Source organism: Carcharodon carcharias, chromosome 20 (assembly GCF_017639515.1).
Source record: "Carcharodon carcharias isolate sCarCar2 chromosome 20, sCarCar2.pri, whole genome shotgun sequence".
Taxonomy (NCBI): domain Eukaryota; kingdom Metazoa; phylum Chordata; class Chondrichthyes; order Lamniformes; family Lamnidae; genus Carcharodon; species Carcharodon carcharias.
The window spans coordinates 28,492,438-28,512,686 of NC_054486.1; the positions used below are offsets into that span (position 1 = coordinate 28,492,438).

The window sequence follows — 20,249 nt, forward strand, 5'->3', positions numbered from 1 at the left end:
CTGACTCTTAAATGCTCTTTGAACAAGGGCAATTGGGGATGGGCAATAAATGTTGGCCTAGCCAGTGACGCCCACATCCCATGAACTAATTTAAAAAAAGCTTACAATGCAATTTAAAGCTCTGTCATGATGACAGGAAATTACAACTGAGATATACCTATAATTTCACCAGCTAACCAAAAACATATTGAATTGTTTAAAGAGGAAATGCTTTTTAACAAAAATACAAGAAAAGACACTGACCAAAGATGGCTACCACCAATCAACCGATGTCTGGTATTGTAAGTTGGCCACTTTTCTGGAAAGTTCCTCTATGGGTTCCACTGCAGACCTGCCCTGACATGTTGCATGGAATTTCACACCTGGGGGGTGTCAAGGTCCACTTCAAAAAAGTGACTCTTGAAAGGAAGGCTTTAAAAATGCAAAGTGCTGGACTTTAATCAACTGTAATTCTGTCAGGTCAATGGGGAACTGTTAGCTAGCCAGGATACACTCAACAGACACTCCAACCCTCCTGTGGTGGATGAAATAACCCCACGTCCTGTTGGTTTCTACTATCATGTAACGTGTCAACATTTTCTCAGATGAGAGGTCAAAATTGTGAAACAAAAACAGAATTACCTGGAAAAACTCAGCAGGTCTGGCAGCATCGGCGGAGAAGAAGAGTTGACGTTTTGAGTCCTCATGACCCTTCAACAGAACAGAAGGGTCATGAGGACTTGAAACGTCAACTCTTTTCTTCTCCGCCGATGCTGCCAGACCTGCTGAGTTTTTCCAGGTAATTCTGTTTTTGTTTTGGATTTCCCGCATCCGCAGTTTTTTGTTTTTATTTTAGGTCAAAATTGTGCTTGCTTGTTCTACAACAACGACTACAAGACCTGTTAATCAAATTCCTTTCTAAAAATTTACAGACAGAGGGTTTTTATAAGAACTGGTTTTGCCAAGACAGATATAGAGAGAAGTCATCTAGAAAAACTGCTGAAGGAAACAGTAATGAATCTCTCTCTCTGAATAAAAACCCCATCTCTTAACAGTCTAAAAATTATTCACAGAGATAGTGTATTTCCATCAGAAAGAAACTCAGGACAAACCCATTGATTTTCTGGGAGACAGGTCATGGAATTAAAAGGAAGTTGTCTCCAGCAAAGTGCAGTTTCCTGGACTTCAATTCAAGTCCAGGATTTTAAAGGAAACCAACTAAGTTCAAACAGCTGCAACGTTCAACAATCTACACCTCAAGAGCAAGCAAAAGACTTAATCATATACTCTTTTAAATTTTATTTGGACTTTAGCTCTTCTTATTTCTAAAATGTGTGCATGTCGTTGCTTCTCACCGCCCCGCCTTCCCCAATAGTCATACGGACTCGAAACTTTGACTGTTTTTCTCTCCACAGATGCTGACAGACCTGCTGAGTTTACCCACATTTTCTGTTTTTAAGTTCAGATTTCTAGCATCTGCAGTATTTTGCTTTTATTTTATTTTTTTTTCCCCCAGGTTTAGTATCTCTCAACTTGCTCTTTCTTTGACTCAAGAAAACTTGGTTTGATTGGCTTCCTATTAAAAAGTAAATATATTTGGATCGGAAAAAGGCAGCAATAGAGAAAAGCAATTTTTAAAACCTTTGTTGTGACCAACTGAGGAGGCTGAATAAAGGGGAGCCAGTTGGTCCTTCCTCACCCGGTTGTAACAGCTCACCAATGCTCGGTTTGGCTTCTGTCAAGACCACTCAGTTCCAGACTTCATTACAGCCTTCATCCAAAAATGGACAAAAAGAAAACTGCGTTCCTAATTTAGGTGACTGTGAATGCCCTTGATGTCAAGGCAGCATTTGACCAAATGTGGCACAAGGAGCCATAATAACGCTGAAGTCAATGAGGACCGGGGAAAGTTCTCCAGTGGTGATAATTATACTTAGCAGAAAGGAAGATGGTTATAGTTGTTGGAGGCCTACCATCTCACCCACAAGACATTGCTACAGAGTTCCTCAGGACAGTGTCCTAGAACCAAACACGTTAGCTGCTTGATCAATGGTCTCCTTCCATCAGGTCAGTGGTAAGGATTTTCACTGACAGTTGCGCAGTATTCTATTTTATTTGCAACTCCTCAGATAATGAAGCAGTCTTTGCAGCAAGATCTGAAAGCCTCCTGTAATAAAAATAGAAAATGCTGGAAGTCGTAATTAGGTCAGACAGTGTCTATGGAGAGAGAAAGAGCATTAACATTTCATCAGATGAAAGGTCATCAGCCTGAAACATTAACTTTTTTCTCTCCATTGATGCTGCCTGATCTGTTAAATATTTCTAGCATTTTCTGTTTTTCTTTCAAATTTCCAGCATCTGTACTATTTTGCTTTTGTGTTATTGACAATGTCTAGGCTTGGGCTGATAAGTGGCAAGTAACGTTCATGCCAAGCAATTACTATCGCCAGCAAGAGTGTAACTACTTCCCCTTGATATTCAATGGCATCACTATCATCGAATCCCCCACTATTAACATCCTGGACATGGTGTTGGTTTGGTGGTGGTGGTGGCGGTTGGGTGCAGGATATCAGACTTCCAAGAAACTTAACTGGACCAGCCACATAAACAATGTGGCTACAAGAGCAGCTCAAAGTTCAGGTAGTCTGCAGTTAGTGACTAATCTTCTGAATTCCCTAAGCCTTTCCACCATCTACAGAGCACAAATCAGGAATTTCAGAAGGATAGAATACTTTCCACTTGCTTGGATGAGTGAAGCTTGAACGAAACTCAAGTAGTTCCAGGACAAAGCACTCTGCTTAATTGGCACTCCATCCACAGCTTAAATATTCACTCCTTCCTCCACCAACGCACCAAAGTTGTGGTATGTTCCATCTATAAGACACGCTGCACCAACTCATTGGCCTGAATCTTCTGGTAGGCGTGCGGGGGCATCGGGCATGCGTCCTGACGTCACAGCGCGTCATTCAGATATTCAGTTCGGCGGGCGCGCACCGGAGTCAGCTGCATGCCCACCGAACTGTCAAAGGCCTATGAGGGCCACTTAAATAGCAATTAAGATAATTAACAGGGCTGCCTCTCCAACCTTAAGGTTGGCAGGCAGGCAAAGAGCCCAGGCGGCCTTCGCATTTTTCATGGGACCTCATCCACAGGTGGGATGAGGTTTCATGACGGGTTTTTAAATGTAGTAAAATGTTTTATTAAAATTCATTGACTTGTCCCAAGGGTACACGGCTGAATTTTTTTTTTTATTTCAATTGTTCATTACCAACTTAATCTCTGTGAGGCACCTCCGTGCCTTAGGGTAATTTCTGTGCTCTTTCGCATGCATGCACGAAAGAGCCCAGGCCCTGAATCTCCTTCCTCCCCCTGCACACACAGAGAGTGCTCAACACTTCCGGGTGCACATCACGTGGGGCGGGCCTTAATTGGCCCACCCACGTAAAATGGTGGCACGCAGCGATCAGTTGCACGCCCGCCTGCGCCTACTCCCACCCAGTGTGCCCCACAGGGAGAAAGTTCTCCCCATAAAGGCTTCTTAAACAGCAACTTACCCTTGACCACTACCACTAGAAGGGAACAATGCCACCTCCAAATTACACACTATCCTGATTTGTACATATGATTGCCACTCCTTCATTGTTACTGGGTCAAAATCTTGAAACTCCCTATTTACCAGCATCATGAAGCTACCACCATGACACAGACTGCAGTTGATCAAGGAGATAGCTCACCACTACCTTCTCAGGGGCAACAAGGGATGTGCAATAAATGCTGTCTTTGCCTACAGCACCTACACCCCATGAATGAATTTTTTTTTTTTAAAGTGTCCAGTGTAGTGTAATCACATGGGGATAGTTCCCACGGTTGGATCCAAAATCTTGGTTTCAATGTCTCCAGTCCAGTGATTTTCCTTTTTTTTGTCTAAAGGACTCCTTTCTCAATGGATTAATAATCACAGACCCCCATTTAAGCCACAACATTCATAATATGAAAATGCTGCATTTAATGAGGGTACAATTCTGAAGTAGGTGCAGGAGCAGAAGGAGCGAGGGGTAAATGAGCACAAATCATTGAAGGTGGCAGGACAGGTTGATGGAGCAGTTAATAAAACATACAAGATCCGGGGCTTTATAAATAGGGTCACAGAGTACAATAAACAAGAAAGTTATGTTAACCTGTAAAAAAAACACTGGTTTAGCTTCAATTGGAGTATTGTGTCCAGTTCTGGGCACCATATTTTAGGAAGAATGTGGAAGCAATTAAGAGGGTGCAGAAAAGATTTAGGAGAATGGTTCCAGGGATGAGGAACTTCAGTTGAGTAGATAGTTTGGAGAAACTGAGACTGTTCTCCTTGGAGAAGGTGGAGAGGTGAGGTTGTTGGGATGAAGAGCTTCAGTTATGAAGACTGGAGAAGTTAGGACTGTTTTCCTTAGAGAAAAGAAGGCTGAGAGGAGATTTGATAAAGGTATTCAAAATCATGAGGGATCTGGACAGAGAAGATGGGAGGAAAATATTCCCACTCGTGAAAGGATCGAGAACAAGAGGGCATAGATTTAAAGTAATTGGTAAAAGAAGCAATAGTTATATGAGGAAAAACTTTTTCATGCAGCGAGTGGTGAAGGTCTGGAATGCTCTGCCTGAGTGTGGTGGAGGAGGTACAATAGAAGCATTCAAAAGGGAAATAGACTGTTATCTGAAAAGAAAGAATGTGCTAGGTTATGGGGAGAAGGCGTGAGAATGGAACTAGGTGAGTTGCTCATTCAGAAAGCTGTGAAGATGTGATGGGCCAAATGGCCTCCTTCTGCACCGTAATAATTCTTTGATAGTTTTGATAGAAGTATTCAAATCATGAGGGAACTGGACAGAGTGGATAAAGAAAAACTGTTCCCATTGGTGGAAGGGTCAAGAACCAGAGAGAGCTGTTTTACGGTAATTGGCAAAAGAATTAATAGCAACATGAGGAAAACATTTTTTGTTCAGCCAGTGGTTAGGATCTGGAATGTAGTGCCTGTGACTGTGGTGAAAGCAGATTCAAGCATGGTATTAGAAAGGTAACAAGATCATTATTTGAAAAGGAAAAAATTGCAGGGTCATGGGGAAAAGGCAGGGGAGTGGCACTAGGTAAATTGCTTTTGCAGAGAGCCAGTACAAAAATGACAGGCTGAATGGCCTCCTTTTGTGCTGGAACTATTCTATGATTGTAGTTTAATAATGCTTTAAAGAAAACAGATTTTTACTTATAGTTATCAGTGCTCCTCACTGAAGAGTCTTTCTATCCTTAGCAGGAGCATGGACAGCACTGGAATGCTAAGGAAGCAGGGCACAGAGAACACGAGCATGGGGACATCAGAGCATGGAGAAAGCACAAAGGGAGCATGGAAAGAGCAAGAGAACAAAGATAGTAGAAGCCAGTCACCACTCATTCGCCTACCCTTGACCACATTTTTTGCAGACCCCCAGGAAAGTTTTTACAGACTCCCCATGGGTCCACCAACCCCTTTTTGAGAACCATTACTTTAGTTTTGAGAGGGGTTAATGTAGACGCAGTTCTCTGAAGGTGACAAAGATCCCTGCTGGAAAGTGAGGATAGGATTGTGTCTGACTATGATGCTTCCATGGCTGAATGCCACTACTTCGCCACCAGTACTCAAACATGAAGAATTTCCTAGGTCACAGATTGGGAGTAGAAATCAACCATGGAACTGTATCCCATGGAGAGGAGAAAACAAAAAGCAATAGTTGGATTATCATGCCGAGGCCTGTCAATATAGAAGATATTGAATCGAAGGGCACTTAAGATAATGGTAATGGTGGTGTTGTTTAATTTGTTCAGTGAACAATGCTAATTAAATTCTTCCCCAAACACTTCCCAGCATTCAATTTGTAAATATCAAGCAACGAAAATGAGTAGGATTCTTTCTCTCCCACATAAAGCTGTATGGAAAAATTGAATTTCACAGAATCACAAAACTGTTACGGTGTAGGAAGAGGCGATTCGGCCATCATGTTGGCTCTCTGATCATTTTAACTTAATGCCAATCTTCTGCCTTTTCCCATAATCCTGCACATCATTTAAACAGAAACAATCATCCAATGCCCTCCTGAATGCCTCAGTTGAACCTGCCTCCACATTTCCAGGCAGTACATTCCAAACCCTAACTTATCGCTCTGTGAAAAAGTTTTTTTCTCACCTCTCATTTGCTACTTTTGCAGAACACTCTAAAACTGTGCCCTCTGGTTCTCGATCCGTTTACAAGTGGGAACAGTTTCTCCCTATCTACTCTGTCCAGACCCCTCATGATTTTGAAAACCTCCATCAAGTCTCCTCTTAGCCTTCTCCTCTCCAAAGAAAACAGTCCCAATTCTTCAATCTTTCCTCATAACTGAAGTGTCTCATCCCTGGAACCATTCTCATAAGCCTCTTTTGCACTTTCTCCAATGCGTTCACATCCTTCCTATAGTGTGGCACCCAGAACTGTACACAATACTCCAGCTGAGGTCTAACCACTGTCTTGTATAAGTTCATCATAACCTCCGTGCTCTTTTACTCTATGCCCCTATTAATGAAGCCTAGAATAACGTATGCTTTAGAAATAGCTCTCTCTACCTGTACTGCCATCTTTTAAAGATTTAAGTACATATACACCCAGGTCTCTCTGCTCCTGCACATCCTTTAGAATAGTATCCTTTATCTTGTACTGTCTCTCCATGTTCTTTGTCACAAAGTGTATCACCTCACACTTCTCCTCATTGAACTTCATCTGCCACCTATTTGCCCACTCCACCAATGTGTCAATGACCTTTCTGAAGTTCTACATCATCCTCCTCACAGTTTACAATTCTCCCGAGTTTTGTGTCGTCCGCAAACTTTGACATTGTCCCTTGCACACCAAGAGCTAGATCATTTATATATATCAGGAAAAGCAAGGGTTCCCTGGGGAACTCCACTACAAACCTTCCTCCAGCCAGAATTTTTCCAAAAAAGCTGGAGATTAACAAGCAACAGGAAAATTAACCTAAAATGGGTACAAGGTAAGAAGGCAAAACAGATTCTTCCACAAGATGACAGCTCACAAGCCTGCTGACTAAACTGGAATGTAATCACTGCGGTTTGTTTGGTTGAGTTTAACATGCTGTCACAATATGATTCATATTTGAGGCAAAAATAAGCAATATTCTTTGAGATACATACCCAGAAGGAAAGTCAATGCCCAGCGCAAAAGAATTCAGTCAAATCAATTTAAATTCAGTAGAAAACATCTCGCAGCATTTGGCCAGTATTCATACCAATTAAATAATCTTGTTCAGGCAGGCATCCCATCTAATTTAGTCCTGTGCCTCAAAACAAATATCTGCACAATGTTGAATTAAAGGAAGACTTGTGCACCCACCGCCTCACCACCACCACCCCCACATAACCCCCTTTCCGTCCTTTTAAAAATTGTTCATCTCCACCACCTAGAAGGACAAGGACAGCAAGTGCATGGGAACATCAGCTCCAGGTTTCCCTTCAAACCACACACCAGCCTGACTTTGACATATATCAACGTTCCTTCATCATTACTGGGGCAAAATCCTGGAACTCCTTACCTAATAGCCCTATGGGAGTTCCACACAGCAGCAGCAGTTCAAGAAGGCAGTGCACTACCAACATTTTGAGGGCAATTAGGAATAGGCCTTATTAGTGGTGTCCAATTTTTTTTCTAATCTACACAAAATTCCTTTCACACTGGATTTCTAGTTCTGCCAGTATATTTTTCTTGGACCTTTGCAAAACAAGTCACCCCCCACAAGGAGCTGGTGTGTTGTAGCAGCTCTTTATGCATTTAGTTTACACAACAAGCTACTTAAATATATTACCTAAGTAAAAGATTTAATGTAGCCAGAGTTGGTGATTCAGTGCAGCAAGACAACCCACAAATTCTTCATTTGTTTGCCTCACCAGGCTCAACTGTTGGGGGCATTCAGCTAAACCCAAGTCCATCCTCACCTCACGGTCACACACAGTGTTAATGTTTAGGAGCAGAATGTCATATTTTCAAATCATCATAACCCAAGTTTAGTGAAGTCAACTGTAGTACTGACTGGGATCTCAAAACTGAAGTTCAGAAGATGGAAACTTCAGTAAAAGGCTGGGTCCATCTATCCAGTCAGACTCCACAAAAAGACTGAACAGCAGGAATCCTGGCACTTGCACATTCTAACCAGTAAATGGATATCTCTGGACCACAGAGCGTTGTGGGTGTTGTAGCCACCATTATGGACTGATTACTATGAGGATGGGTTTGTCAGGTGACCGTGGCAGAAGTGTGGGGCAGAGCCAGTGGAGGAAAGAGCTCTTGTGAGGAAAGCTCTGAGGACCTATTAAAACAGAGTTGTCAGCCTGGCCACCTACTATTTCACAGCCCAGAGCCTCAGGCTGCAACACTGGAGTTCTCAAATTAAAGGAACAATCACACTGATTCAAATTTACTCTCATTATCTCATCCCCGTTAAGCTTCATTCCACCAAAATATTAGAAACGATATCTTTAACAATCTTGGTGGGTTGTTTTTTTATTCCTGTTTTTAATCTAGATTTCCAGCATTCACAATATTTTGTTTTTTTTTATTAGTGGGTAGATACCCCTGCCTGGTAAGTAGTAAAGGCCAGAATGGTGTTAGTTTGATCACTGGTGTGTTCTCCTCGGGTCTCAATTTAGGTTACCTAATTGGCCTTGACACCGCACGGCCAGCTTCTGCTCGCTAGCTAATGGGACCTGCTTTGAAATTTGACTTTGGAAAATGTGCGAGAGAAAGGATTTAATGGACGGGTTAGTCCCCCACTATCCAACATGTTCAAATAGTTGTCCAACACATGGCGAATGAGGTGCCTGAGGGTCATGTACTGGGAACCACCAAACACCTGTACAGCCAGCAAGCATCAGTGCTGTCTGCAGAGGAAAAGGAGAAACCATGGAGATGTGGTCACCACATTTGTGCGTCTTTGGTACAATGTTCAGTCTAGAATGGGCTCACTCCAGACACAGGTTTGGACAATTAGTGTTATTTCCTCCAAGTTCTGACTTTTGGTGCCCATTGTTTCCCATCGGCTTCACTCAATGTCCTACAGGCAATTGCCATTTTTGTCACAATAAAAAGGTGAGTGAAAAGCCCCACCTGAAGCACAAGTCTCTTCTACTCAGACACTACACACAGACCTGCTACATGTTTCCAGCATTTATTTCTGGTGTTCAGCATTCTTGTAATTGTTCTCAACTCCTTGAAGGTGCACTATGTCAGGCTGAAAGAACTAGTTAATGACATGTAGCACTGCAAAGTAGGAGAAGGGGCTATAAATGCCAGAGTCTGACACTCACACTGCTAATGGACACCCACCTCAAGGTAAGTGTGGTCCTTCGTGCACTGAAAATTACACCTGACTGAAATAGTTCAAAAAGGAATCCTGTTAGGAACGGTTACAAAGAATTAATTAACACCAGTGGCTTTCATCTGTCCATTTCGGCTCACACTGAAACATTTGTGTCCAATTGGAGACTACCCATGATATCAGAGGTTATGAGCAGTTTTTTTTTAAAACACAGTTCCTTCATAAGAGAACCGAATTAAACACTTATCATTTCAGATTCAGTGCCTCTTTGAAACAAGATTCCCCCCTCGCCTGATGATGCTCCCTTCACACCTTTTTTCTCCCCAAAAACACCACATATTTGAACCACCCAGTTATCACCTCTCATTTCCTAAGGCAGTGACTCAGTTGGGCCCCATACTGGCTTCAGCCAGTATCATGATGTGCATTTACCAGCAGGGGGTAGCTGGGTAACAATTTAGGAGTATTTTCCCTCTCCAGCCTATGGGGCATTGAGGCCTCAATCAGTGCCTTTGACAGAGCCCCACCACAGGTTGTTCAAATAAAAATTGACCAAACTACAGAGGGCTGCGAAGAGGAAAACAAGTCCTTTCTGTCCATTTAACTTTGAAAATGTCACCTGATTGTGACAGTTGCTGATCACATTGATGAAAATGTAAAATTCCTTTTTCAAAGGGATTAATAGTAGCCTGATTGTTAAAAGAAGTCCAATATCAGACCAAACTATACAGACTAGATCATAGCTTTGATTCAGATTTGTACTGAGTTATTTGATCTCAACTCAAGGGCAGCAGTAGATGTGCTCCAGTTGGTCTCAGTACCTCTGGTCTAGGGAGCTGACATAGCAGCACATGTTGTTTCCCCCATTCTGAGAATGCATGTGTTCTAATGTCGAGAGAGGGAAGATCAGGCTCGACTGTGATAGTCCCTCTGAGCAAACAGTCTGCTGAATTGGCTATTTGGCTGAGGTGCTGCATAGCAGCATACCTTGAGGAAGAAAGAACCTAAATTCAGAACCTTTCCCATTCCACAGGAGGTGGGAGGATGTTGCAGTAAGAGGCACATGGGCACACAACTGGATGGCATACAAGTGATGTTACATATTCTCCTGGATCAAGATCAGGAAGTAATGTTAGCAAGAGGTAATTGTTTATTATTCCCAGTTGTAGCACCATCATTCTGGTACGTTTTCACAAAGTGGACATGCCAGAGTTGCTGCCTTCGCGATTTTGGTTCGGTTGCACAGCAGCACAGACTCGACCTGACCAGAAACTCTGATGAAACTTTTGTTTTTTCGTTTCGTGTGCAGATGAGATTGGCAAAGTGACGAAAATGCTGTAGTACTGATAACCTGACATGGCACATTTTTTAAAAAGCATCCATTTAAAAGGCCTCATTACTCCCATCACCTGACTATTGTGAAAAAACTCAGATGGAGTGAAAGTTCCTATGTTTAAACTGATGCACTGGGTCTGATAAATGGTAGGATGTTCACAACACAGAAAAAGCCATTCTGCTCATCGTGTCAATATCAGCTCTCTGCCAGAGCAACTCACACAGTCCCTACCCTATTTTTTTTCCAGTAGCCCTGAAATTTGTTTCCCTTTAGAGGTTTATCAAATTCCCTTTTGAAAACCACGATTGAACCTGCCTCAATAAAACTCTCAGACAACGCATTCCAGGTCCTAAGTGCTGGCAGAGTAAATAACGTTTTTCGTCATGTCGCGTTTTGCTTCTTTTACCAGTCACTTTAAAAAGAAGTCCATTAACACACCGACTTGTGATATTAGCAGATGAATGCTCAAGGTTTTTGGGTCCCACGCCTTTGTCCACGATTTCAACGCAGTTCTAAACGCAGGTTTAAAATGGCTAAACTTTCCACTAAAAAATAGAGAACGTCACACGAACATATGAAGAATGCCGTTAACACGACCGACAGACCTTTCTTAACAACAATCCTTTCAACTCGGGAACCTGAGAGGATGGGCATCATTCGATTAATAAAAATGCTCACAGTAATTAAAGGGGAAGCTGCAGAACCGGGTGTTATTTACCTGCCGGAACTGACCCCTGCAATGCTGCTGGGTTTTGTTTTTGAGTTGAGCGGTTGGCCCCCGAGCAGCGGGAAATAACGGTCCGGGCTCCTGCCGCTAACATCACCGCCTCCAAATGCCCTGAGTGACAGCCGTCTCGGCCAATCACAATCCGGTTCCTGCTGCCTGACGTCACTGAGGGGCGGTCTGTTTGGTCGGATGCGCGAGCTGTACCTCAGTCGCTGCTGGGGTGGCTTGGGTTTCTTTTTGCATCGGCTTTATTCTGTATTTGGTCTGTTGAAGTGATAAAGAAGTTTTCTTTCGTTTTTTGCAGTCCCTTTCTTCAACCCCCTCCCCCCCACCACACGCACAAGGCCAAGGTTTTAGTTGGTTTTGATGTGCCCGTTCGACACGGTGCTGGGGGACCGGGCTGTCCCCGGGACTGCGTCCTGCTGGCGGTCGAAGCGCAGGCGCAGTGTGTTCCTGATGACCAGCTTCTCCATGATGAAGGAGGCGCAAAGCCAGGGGATGGCGTACTCGAGGGTGATCAAACCCATGAAGTCAAAGTCGAACTGAGAGTAATCCCAGGGGCAGGCGTTGAACTGGCGCAAGATGTAGCCCGTGGAGAACTCCCAGATGTACGTCCAGATGGTGTAGATGAGGCAGCGGGTGGCGGTGCAGCACCTGTCCTTAAGGTAGAGATACATCCTCTCCACAATCAGCATGGATGTCCCGTAGATGAAAAGGGCCCAGACACTGGTGACCCCGGGGAACTTCCAGTTGAAATGCACCACAAAATCCCATGCTGCTGTGAACATTACTTCGCAGAAGTAGCCATGGATGGCATAGAGATACCAGCGAGAGAGGGCACTCAGAGGCTCTGCTGCAGCCATCCTTAGTCAATGGTGGGAAGGAGTAAAGGCAGAGGGAGAGAGAAAGCTGCAAAGATAAAACAGAGATCCAGTTACGTGAAACAAGCTGATGAGGATAAAGCATTAATCACTCCTTGGAAACAAAATTAATTTTTAAACAGATACTAACCTGCAGAACCCTTCCCCCCTCATTAATGAGCAATCGCACAGACAATGGTTCTGCATCGGACGAGAGTAATAATGGGGAAGCACTTAACAGAAGCAGAATGCGGGAAGTACCACAGCTCAGAGCTGAATGGGGAACGGTGTTAGACATCAGTGGAGCATCCCTACAATTCAGTGCTTTTAGAAGGCAGCTGAGAACAGAAGGCATGAAAAGAAGTTCACAAAGCAGCACAAATCCATTGACATGCATTTAATCTCTGGGCTGCCAGTGTGTAGACTATCTGTAGGATACAGAGAATATTAAACACGCAACACATTGTACTCTTCTAACATTGTGAGACATTGGAGCTAATTCAGTGCACAAGACAAGGGCTGGGATAGAGTCCAGATTTGACATAAAATATACACTACAGCTATAGACATATATTTCGTGTGTGTGTGCATGTGTTTGAACAATGGTGTAATGTTTGCAATTCTCCAGTCCTCTGGCACCTTCCCTGAGTCTCGGGGAGACTGAAAGATTATGGCCAGTACCCCTGCAATTTTCACTCTTAGTTCCTTCAGTAGCCTTGGATACATCTCATTCGGTCCGGGTGCCTTGTCAACTTTAAGTACTAACAGTTTATCCAATACCTCCTCCTTATCAATTTTGAACCCTTCTAGTGTCAGAGTTTCCTCTTCTGTCACAATGGCCTGGGTAGCATCTGCTTCCTTGTTAAAGACAGATGAAAAATATTCATTTAACACCTCAGCCATGCCCCCTGACTCCATGTGTAAATCCCCACTTTGGTCCCTAATTGGCCTTACTCCTCCTTTTACCACATTTTTACTATTTTTGTGCCTGTAGAATACTCTGGGATTTCCCCTTTATTTTGGCTGACAGTCTTTTCTCATTATCCTTCTTTGCTTCTCTTATTTGCTTCTTCACCTCTCCTCTGAACCTTCTGTTTTCAGCTTGCTTTTCAATTGTATTTTCTACCTGACACCTCTCTTAAGCACACTTTTTCTTCTTTATCTTAATTTCTAACTCCTTTGTCATCCAGGGAATTCTGGATTTGTTTGTCCTACCTTTCCCTTTTGAGGGAATATACCTTGACTGCCTGAACCATTTCTTCTTTGAAGGTAGCCTATTGTTCAGCTACAGTTTTTCCTACCACTCCTTGGTTCCAGTCTATCCGGCTCAGCTCCCTTCTTGCCCCATTGAAGTCGGCTCTCCCAGTTAATTATTGTTACTCTGGATTTCCCATTGTCCTTTCCTACCGTCATCCTAAACCTTATGATACAATGATCATTGTCTCGTAAATGTTCCGCCACTGACACTGATCTACTTAGCCCATCTCATTTCCAAGAACCAGGTCTAGCAGTGCCTCCTTTCTTGTTGAACTGGACAGATACTGCTCTAGGAAATTCTTTTCAACACAATCTAGGAATACTTGCCCCTCTCTGCTCTTTACACTACCACTATCCCAGTTTATATTCAGATAATTAAAGCCCCTCATTATAACTACTCTATAATGTTTGCACCTCTAATTTCCTTGCAGATGTGTTCCTCTACATCCTTCCCACTAGTTGGTGGCATATAGACTACACCGAGCAATGTTTTTGTTCCTTAACTCTAGCCAAATTGATTCTGTCCTTGAATCCTCTGGGACATCCTCTTTCTCCAGCTCTCCTTAACCAATACAGGTACCCCTCCTTTTCTTCCTGCCCTATCTTTCCTGAATACCTTGTACCCAGGAATATTTAACACCCAGTCCTGCTCTTCCTTAAGTCAGGTCTGTTATCGCCACAAAATCATAATTCCCCATGGCAATCTGCGCCTGTAACTCACCAATCTTATTTACTATACTTCGTGTATTCACGTACATGCAGTATAACCCTGATTTAGACTTCATTATTTTCTCCCTTACTCTGACTCTGTCTATTAACTTATTATTCTCTATTCTAGTGTTAGCTGTCTCTCCCAGTATTTCGTGCACTTTGGTATTACTCTCTAATATTCTTTCCTGGTTCCCACACCCCTGCTCAATTAGTTTAAAGCCCCCCCACATCAACATTAGCAATGCTCTCACCCCGCAACGAACACAGTCCCAGCTCTGTCCAGATGCAACCCGTCCAGCTTGTACAGGTGCTATCTCCCCCAGAGCCCGTCCCAGGAATCTGCACCATCCTTCCAGCTACTCTTTCGTCTGCCTGATCCTCCTATTTCTGTACATGCTTGCATGTGGCACTGGGAGTAATCCATAGATTACTTTTGAGGTCCTACTTGCTAATTTTCTACCTAGCTCCCTAAATTCTGTCTGCAAGACCACATCCCCCTTCCTACCTAAGTTATTGGTACCAATGTGGACCGCAACCTCTGGCTGTACACCCAACCCCAGAAGAATGTCCTGCAGCCACGCAGTGACATCCTTGACCCTGGCACCACGGAGGCAACATACCACCCTGGAGTCACATCTACGTTGCAGAAGCACCTGTCTGTTCCCCTAACTAATGAATCTGCTATCACTATTGCTCCTCCTTTCTTCTTCCTCCCCTCGTGTACAGCTGAGCCACTCATGTTGCCACAAACTTAGCTCTGATTGCACTCCTGTGAGGAACCAGAAATGGAGAACTGATTAAGGAGCAGGACCCCAGGAGACTCTTGCACTACCTGCCTGGTTCCCTGGCGGTCACCTATTCCCTGTCTGCCCTCATGCTCCTAACCTGTGATGAGACCACCTCTCTGAACGTGTTATTCATGTAGCACTCAGCCTCACAGATATGCCACAGTGACTCCAGCTGCCACTCGAGCTCCAAAACCCGGGGCCCAAGTTTCTGCAGCTGGCAGCATTTCCTGCACACCTGGTTGCCTAGATAACCAGTAGTGCCCACGACTTCCCACATATTACAGGGCACGCGTTCCATAGGACCAAGCTGCCCTGCCATGTCTTTACTTTCCTTATATTAATTTTATTTTAGTTTGGTTTACTTATATTACTTTACATTACTGGCCCTGACCTCCCCTTATTCCTAGTATTTCTTACTCAAATCCAAGTAGCTACTTCTTTAAAAATAATATGCTTTTCTAATTTATAGCTATTTAAAGACAATCCCTAACAGCAGTTTCTTACCAACCAAGGAACTTATGGTTTTCCTGTGATGTCACTGTTCGATTTTTTTTCAAACTCAGCTCTGAAGGTGAGGTTTACACCCAAGTCTGTTTCTGCTCAGCTGCTCCTGTTCCCGACTTAGAATAATTCCAATGTACACCACACCCTTTTCCCCTGTGCACTGAATTCCCACATGAGCCTAATTCGCTACTCACTCGGTCTCCGGATCACTCTGGCATAGTTGCCTGTCTCCTCGCACGCCCCTTACTAAGGCCTTGTGTGTATCCCCAGTTTGCCAATGATACAAAATTGGAAGCATTGTAAACTGGAGGAGAAAGTGGAACTTCAAAAGAACATAAACAAGTTGGTGGAGTGGGCTGATAGGTGGCAGATGAAGTTCAGTGCAGAGAAGTGTGAAGTGATTCATTTTGGTAGGAAGAACATGGAGAGACAATATAAAATTCAGAGTACAACTCTAAAGGGTGTGCAGGAGCAGATGGACCTGGATGCATATGTGCATAAGTCATTAAAGGTGGCAGGAGAGGTGGAGAGAGCAGTTAATAAAGCATACAGTGTCCTAGGCTTTATTAATAGGGACATAGAGTACATATTTACTAAGGCTTCTGAGATAGCACCTTCCAAACCCACAACCACTACCACCTAGAAGGATAAGGGCAGCAGATAGATGGGAACACCACCACCTGGAAGTTCCCCTCTAAGTCACTCACCAACCTGACTTGGAAATATATCGTCGTTCCTTTACTGTTGCTGGGTCAAAATCCTGGAACTCCCTTCCTAACAGCACTGTTGTGATAGTATGGCTAGTTTCCCTTGTGGATTTGGTACACCTGGCACGCATCATCTGCCACGTCATAACACTATGTCCACATTGATGGTAGCAGGTTGAGAAATGCTTTAAAAGGCTTCCAGGATCTGGTCTTTATAAATAGGAGCATGGAATACAAAAACAAGGATGATAAACTTTTATAAAACACTGCTGCAGTCTCAACTGTAGAGTATTGTGTTCCAATTCTGAGTACCACAATTTGAGAAGTAAAAGGTTTTAGAAAGAGCAGAAAAGATTTACAAGAAGGTTCCAGGCGTGACGAACTTCAGTACATGGATAGATTGGAAAATCTGGGGTTGCTCCACTTAGAGAACTGGAGTTTGAGAGGAGATTTGATAGATATGTTCAAAATCATGAGGGGTCTAGACATTAGTTAGGAAGAAACTGTTCCCATTGGCAAAAGGGTCAAGAATCAGAGGACACTAATTTAAGGTGATTGACAAAAGAACAAATGGCACTTAGAGAAAAGCAAGCAAGTGGTTAGTCTCTGGAATGCAGTGCCCAAGTGTGTGGTGGAGAGAGATTCAATCCTAGCTTTCTAAAGGGAATTGGGTAAGCACCTGAAGAGATAAAATTCAAGGCTATAAGGAAAGGGCTGCGGAGTGGGTCTAGCTCATTCACTGTTGCAGAGACCCAGCATAGACATCACAGGCCAAATTGCCTCCTTTTGCGTTTAACCATTATATGATCCTACCATAATGGAAAGGTCAAAGTAAACTTATCATTTACACATTCCTGCCAATGATGCCGTGGTAGTGCCTCAGTTTTAGGCCTCCCAGTTCTTCAGATTGGACTGTAGAGAAACACAGCTTAACTTGAAGACTACAATTGGTCATGACTCACCATGGGCAATGCCATAAAAGATTGATTAATGTGTATTTATGTTGTTATGATCCCCATAGAGGCCAATAGCCTAAAAAGAAAGGAATCCCAAATGACTCTTGTCAGAAGGAACAGATGGACAAGATTTCACTTTTTCAAACGTTTACTGCAACAATCAAAACAAAAACCAATATAAATTAAGCATGCATTAACAGACGAATGGTCGTTCAGTATTAATGATAAATATCACTTTAAATATCCATTACAACAAGGATAATTTTCTCACAATTCTCAGCATCATCCCCAGGACATACATGGCACCACATGCAGTCTCAAAGTACTTTGAGCTCTGCCTCCTATACGTAGGTTCTCTCACTTTTCCCATTCAGGATTTGATCCTCGAGTCGCTTTCACTGGCAGGTCTATTCCATCCTAATTCCCTGGATACAATTAACTTCAACAAGGCGCACTTCTAAGAACCCTTGCTTCCTTGGGTCATGACTATTCTATGGCATAGCCTTCCAGAGTTGCTTTTCAACTGATCAATCAGTAACATTCTGGTTTATGGTCTGGATACCTCCAGTCAAAACAACAAGAGCTCCTGTCTGTCCTCTTTTCTGCTGAACATAAACTGACCTTTTCCCCTTTTTTCATTCATTCACGTTGGCTGAGCTAGCATTTTATTGCCCATCCCCAGTTGCCCTTGAGAAGGTGATGGCGAGCTGCCTTCTTGAACCGCTGCAGTCTATTTGGTTTAGGTACACCCACAATGCTGTTAGGAAGGGAGTTCCAGGATTTTGACCCAGCCACAGTGAAGCAACTGTGTTTTGAAGTCAGGATGGTAAGTAAATTGCTGGTAGTGGTGTTCCCATCTATCTGCCACCCTTGTCCTTCTAGATGATAGTGGCCATGGGTTTGGAAGGTGGTTAATTCTAGCAGTGCATCTTGTAGATGACATACAGCTGCTACTGTGCATCAGTGGTGCAAAGAGTGAATGTTTGTGGATGGGATGCCAATCAAGTGGGTTGCATTGTCCTGGACGGTGTCAAGCTTCTTGAGTGCTGTGGGAGCTGCACTCATCCAGGCAAGTGAGAAGTACTCCATCATACTCCTGACTTGTGCCTTGTAGATGGTGGACAGGCTTTGGAAAGTCAGGAGGTGAGTTACTCGTCACAGGATTCCTAGCCTCTGACCTGCTCTTGTAGTCACAGTATTTATATAGCTAGTCCAGTTCAGTTTCTGGTCAATGGTAACCCCCAGGATGTTAGTGGGTGTTTCAGTGTTGGTAATGCCATTGAATGTCAAGAGGTAATGGTTAGATGCCTTCTTGTTGGAGATGGTCATTGCCTGACACTTGTATGGCGCGAATGTTACTTGCCACTTGTCCACCCAAGCCTGGATATTTAGACATGGACTGCTTCAGTATCTGAGGAGTGGCAAATGGTGCTGAACATTGTGCAATCATCAGCAAACACTTCAGCTTCTGACCTTATGATGAGAGGAAGGTCATTGATGAAGTAGCTGGGCTGAGGACACTACCCTGAGGAACTCCTGCAGTGATGTCCTGGAGCTGAGATGACTGATCCCAACAACCACAAACATTTTCCTTTGTGCTAGGTATGACTCCAACCAGTGGAGAGTTTTCCCCCAGATTTCCATTGACTCCAGTTTTGCTGGGGCTCCTTGATGCCACACACGGTCAAATGTGGCCTTGATGCCAAGGGCAGTCACTGTCACTTCACCTCGGGAGTTCAGCTCTTTTGTCCATGTTTGAACCAAGGCTGTAATGAGGTCAGGAGCTGAGTGGCCCTGGCAGAACCCAAACTAGGCATCAGTGAGCAAGTTATTGCTGAGCAAGTGCCATTTGATAGCACAATTGATGACCCCTTCCATTACCTTCTGATGATCAAGAGTAGACTGATGGGGTGGTAATTGGCTGGGTTGAATTTGTCCTGCTTTCAGTGTACAGGACATGCCTGGGCAATTTTCCACATAGCCGGATAGATGCCAGTGTTGTAGCTGTACTGGAACAGCTTGGCGAGGGGTTCGGCAAGTTCTGGAGCATAGGTCTTCAGTACTATTGCTGGAATATTGTCAGGACCCAAAGCCTTTGCACTATCCAGTGCCTTCAGCCGTTTCTTGATATCATGTGGAATGAATTGAATTGGCTGAAGACTGGCACCTGTGATGATGGGGATCTCCGGAGGAGACCGAGATGGATCATCCACTTAGCACTTCTGGCTGAAGATTGTAACTAATGCTTAAGCCTTAACTTTTGCACTGATGTGCTGGGCTCCCCCATCGTTGAGCATGGGGTTATTTGTGGAGCCTCCTCCTCCAGTGAGTTGTTTAATTGTCCACCACCATTCATGACTGGATGTAGCAGGACTGCAGAGCTTAAATCTGATCCATTGGTTGTGGGATTGCTTAGTTCTGTCTATCACTATGCTGTTCGGCATGCAAGAAGTCCTGTATCATAGCTTCACCAGGTTGACACCTCATTTTCAGGTATGCCTGGTGCTGCTCCTTGCACACCCTCCTACACTCTTCATTGAACCAGGGTCGATTCCCTGGCTTGATGGTAATGGTAGAGTGGGGGATATGCCAGGACTTGAGGTTACAGATTGTGTTCGAGTACAGTTCTGTGCTGCTGATGGCTCATAGCATCTCATGGATACCCAGTCTTGAGTTGGTGAGGATGAGGTCAAGTCCATTTTTCCCTCTTGTTTGTTCCCTCACCACCTGCCACAGACCCAGTCTAGCAGCTATGTCATTTAGGAATCGGCCAGCTCAGTCAGTAGTGGTGCTATGGAGCCACTCATGGTGATGGGAGTCCCCCACCCAGAGTACATTCTGCACCCTTGCCACTCTCAGTGCTTCCTTCAAGTGGTGTTCACTGATTCATCAGCTGAGGGAGGGCGTTACGTGGTAATCAGCAGGAGGTTTCCTTGCCCATGTTTGACCTGATGCTATGAGACTTCATGGAGTCCGGAGTCCCAGGGCAACTCCCTCCCTATTGTATATCACTGTGCTGCCATCAGGGTCTGTCCGGTGGGAAAGGACATAT

The 20,249-nt window shown here is 43.9% G+C and overlaps 2 protein-coding genes across 15 annotated transcripts in view; both read right to left on the reverse strand.

Annotated features, from left to right (window-relative positions):
- The window catches only part of rad51b (RAD51 paralog B), a 687,200-nt gene extending 675,492 nt beyond the window's left edge, over positions 1-11,708 (reverse strand). For 11 of the 14 annotated variants that reach the window (XR_005946234.1, XR_005946235.1, XM_041214006.1 and 8 more), the window contains exon 1: positions 11,406-11,708. The gene's annotated coding sequence lies outside the window, so the exon portion shown is untranslated. Of the gene's footprint in view, positions 1-11,292; positions 11,371-11,405 lie in introns of those variants that run through there. The other 3 variants (XM_041214001.1, XM_041213997.1, XM_041213992.1) reach the window with 3 other exon arrangements.
- A 59-nt stretch (positions 11,709-11,767) lies between these two features.
- Positions 11,768-12,277, reverse strand: tmem229b (transmembrane protein 229B). Its single transcript, XM_041214007.1, has one exon. The coding sequence runs from the start codon at positions 12,275-12,277 to the stop codon at positions 11,768-11,770; it is 510 nt and encodes a 169-aa protein (XP_041069941.1).
- Positions 12,278-20,249: the final 7,972 nt, after the last annotated feature.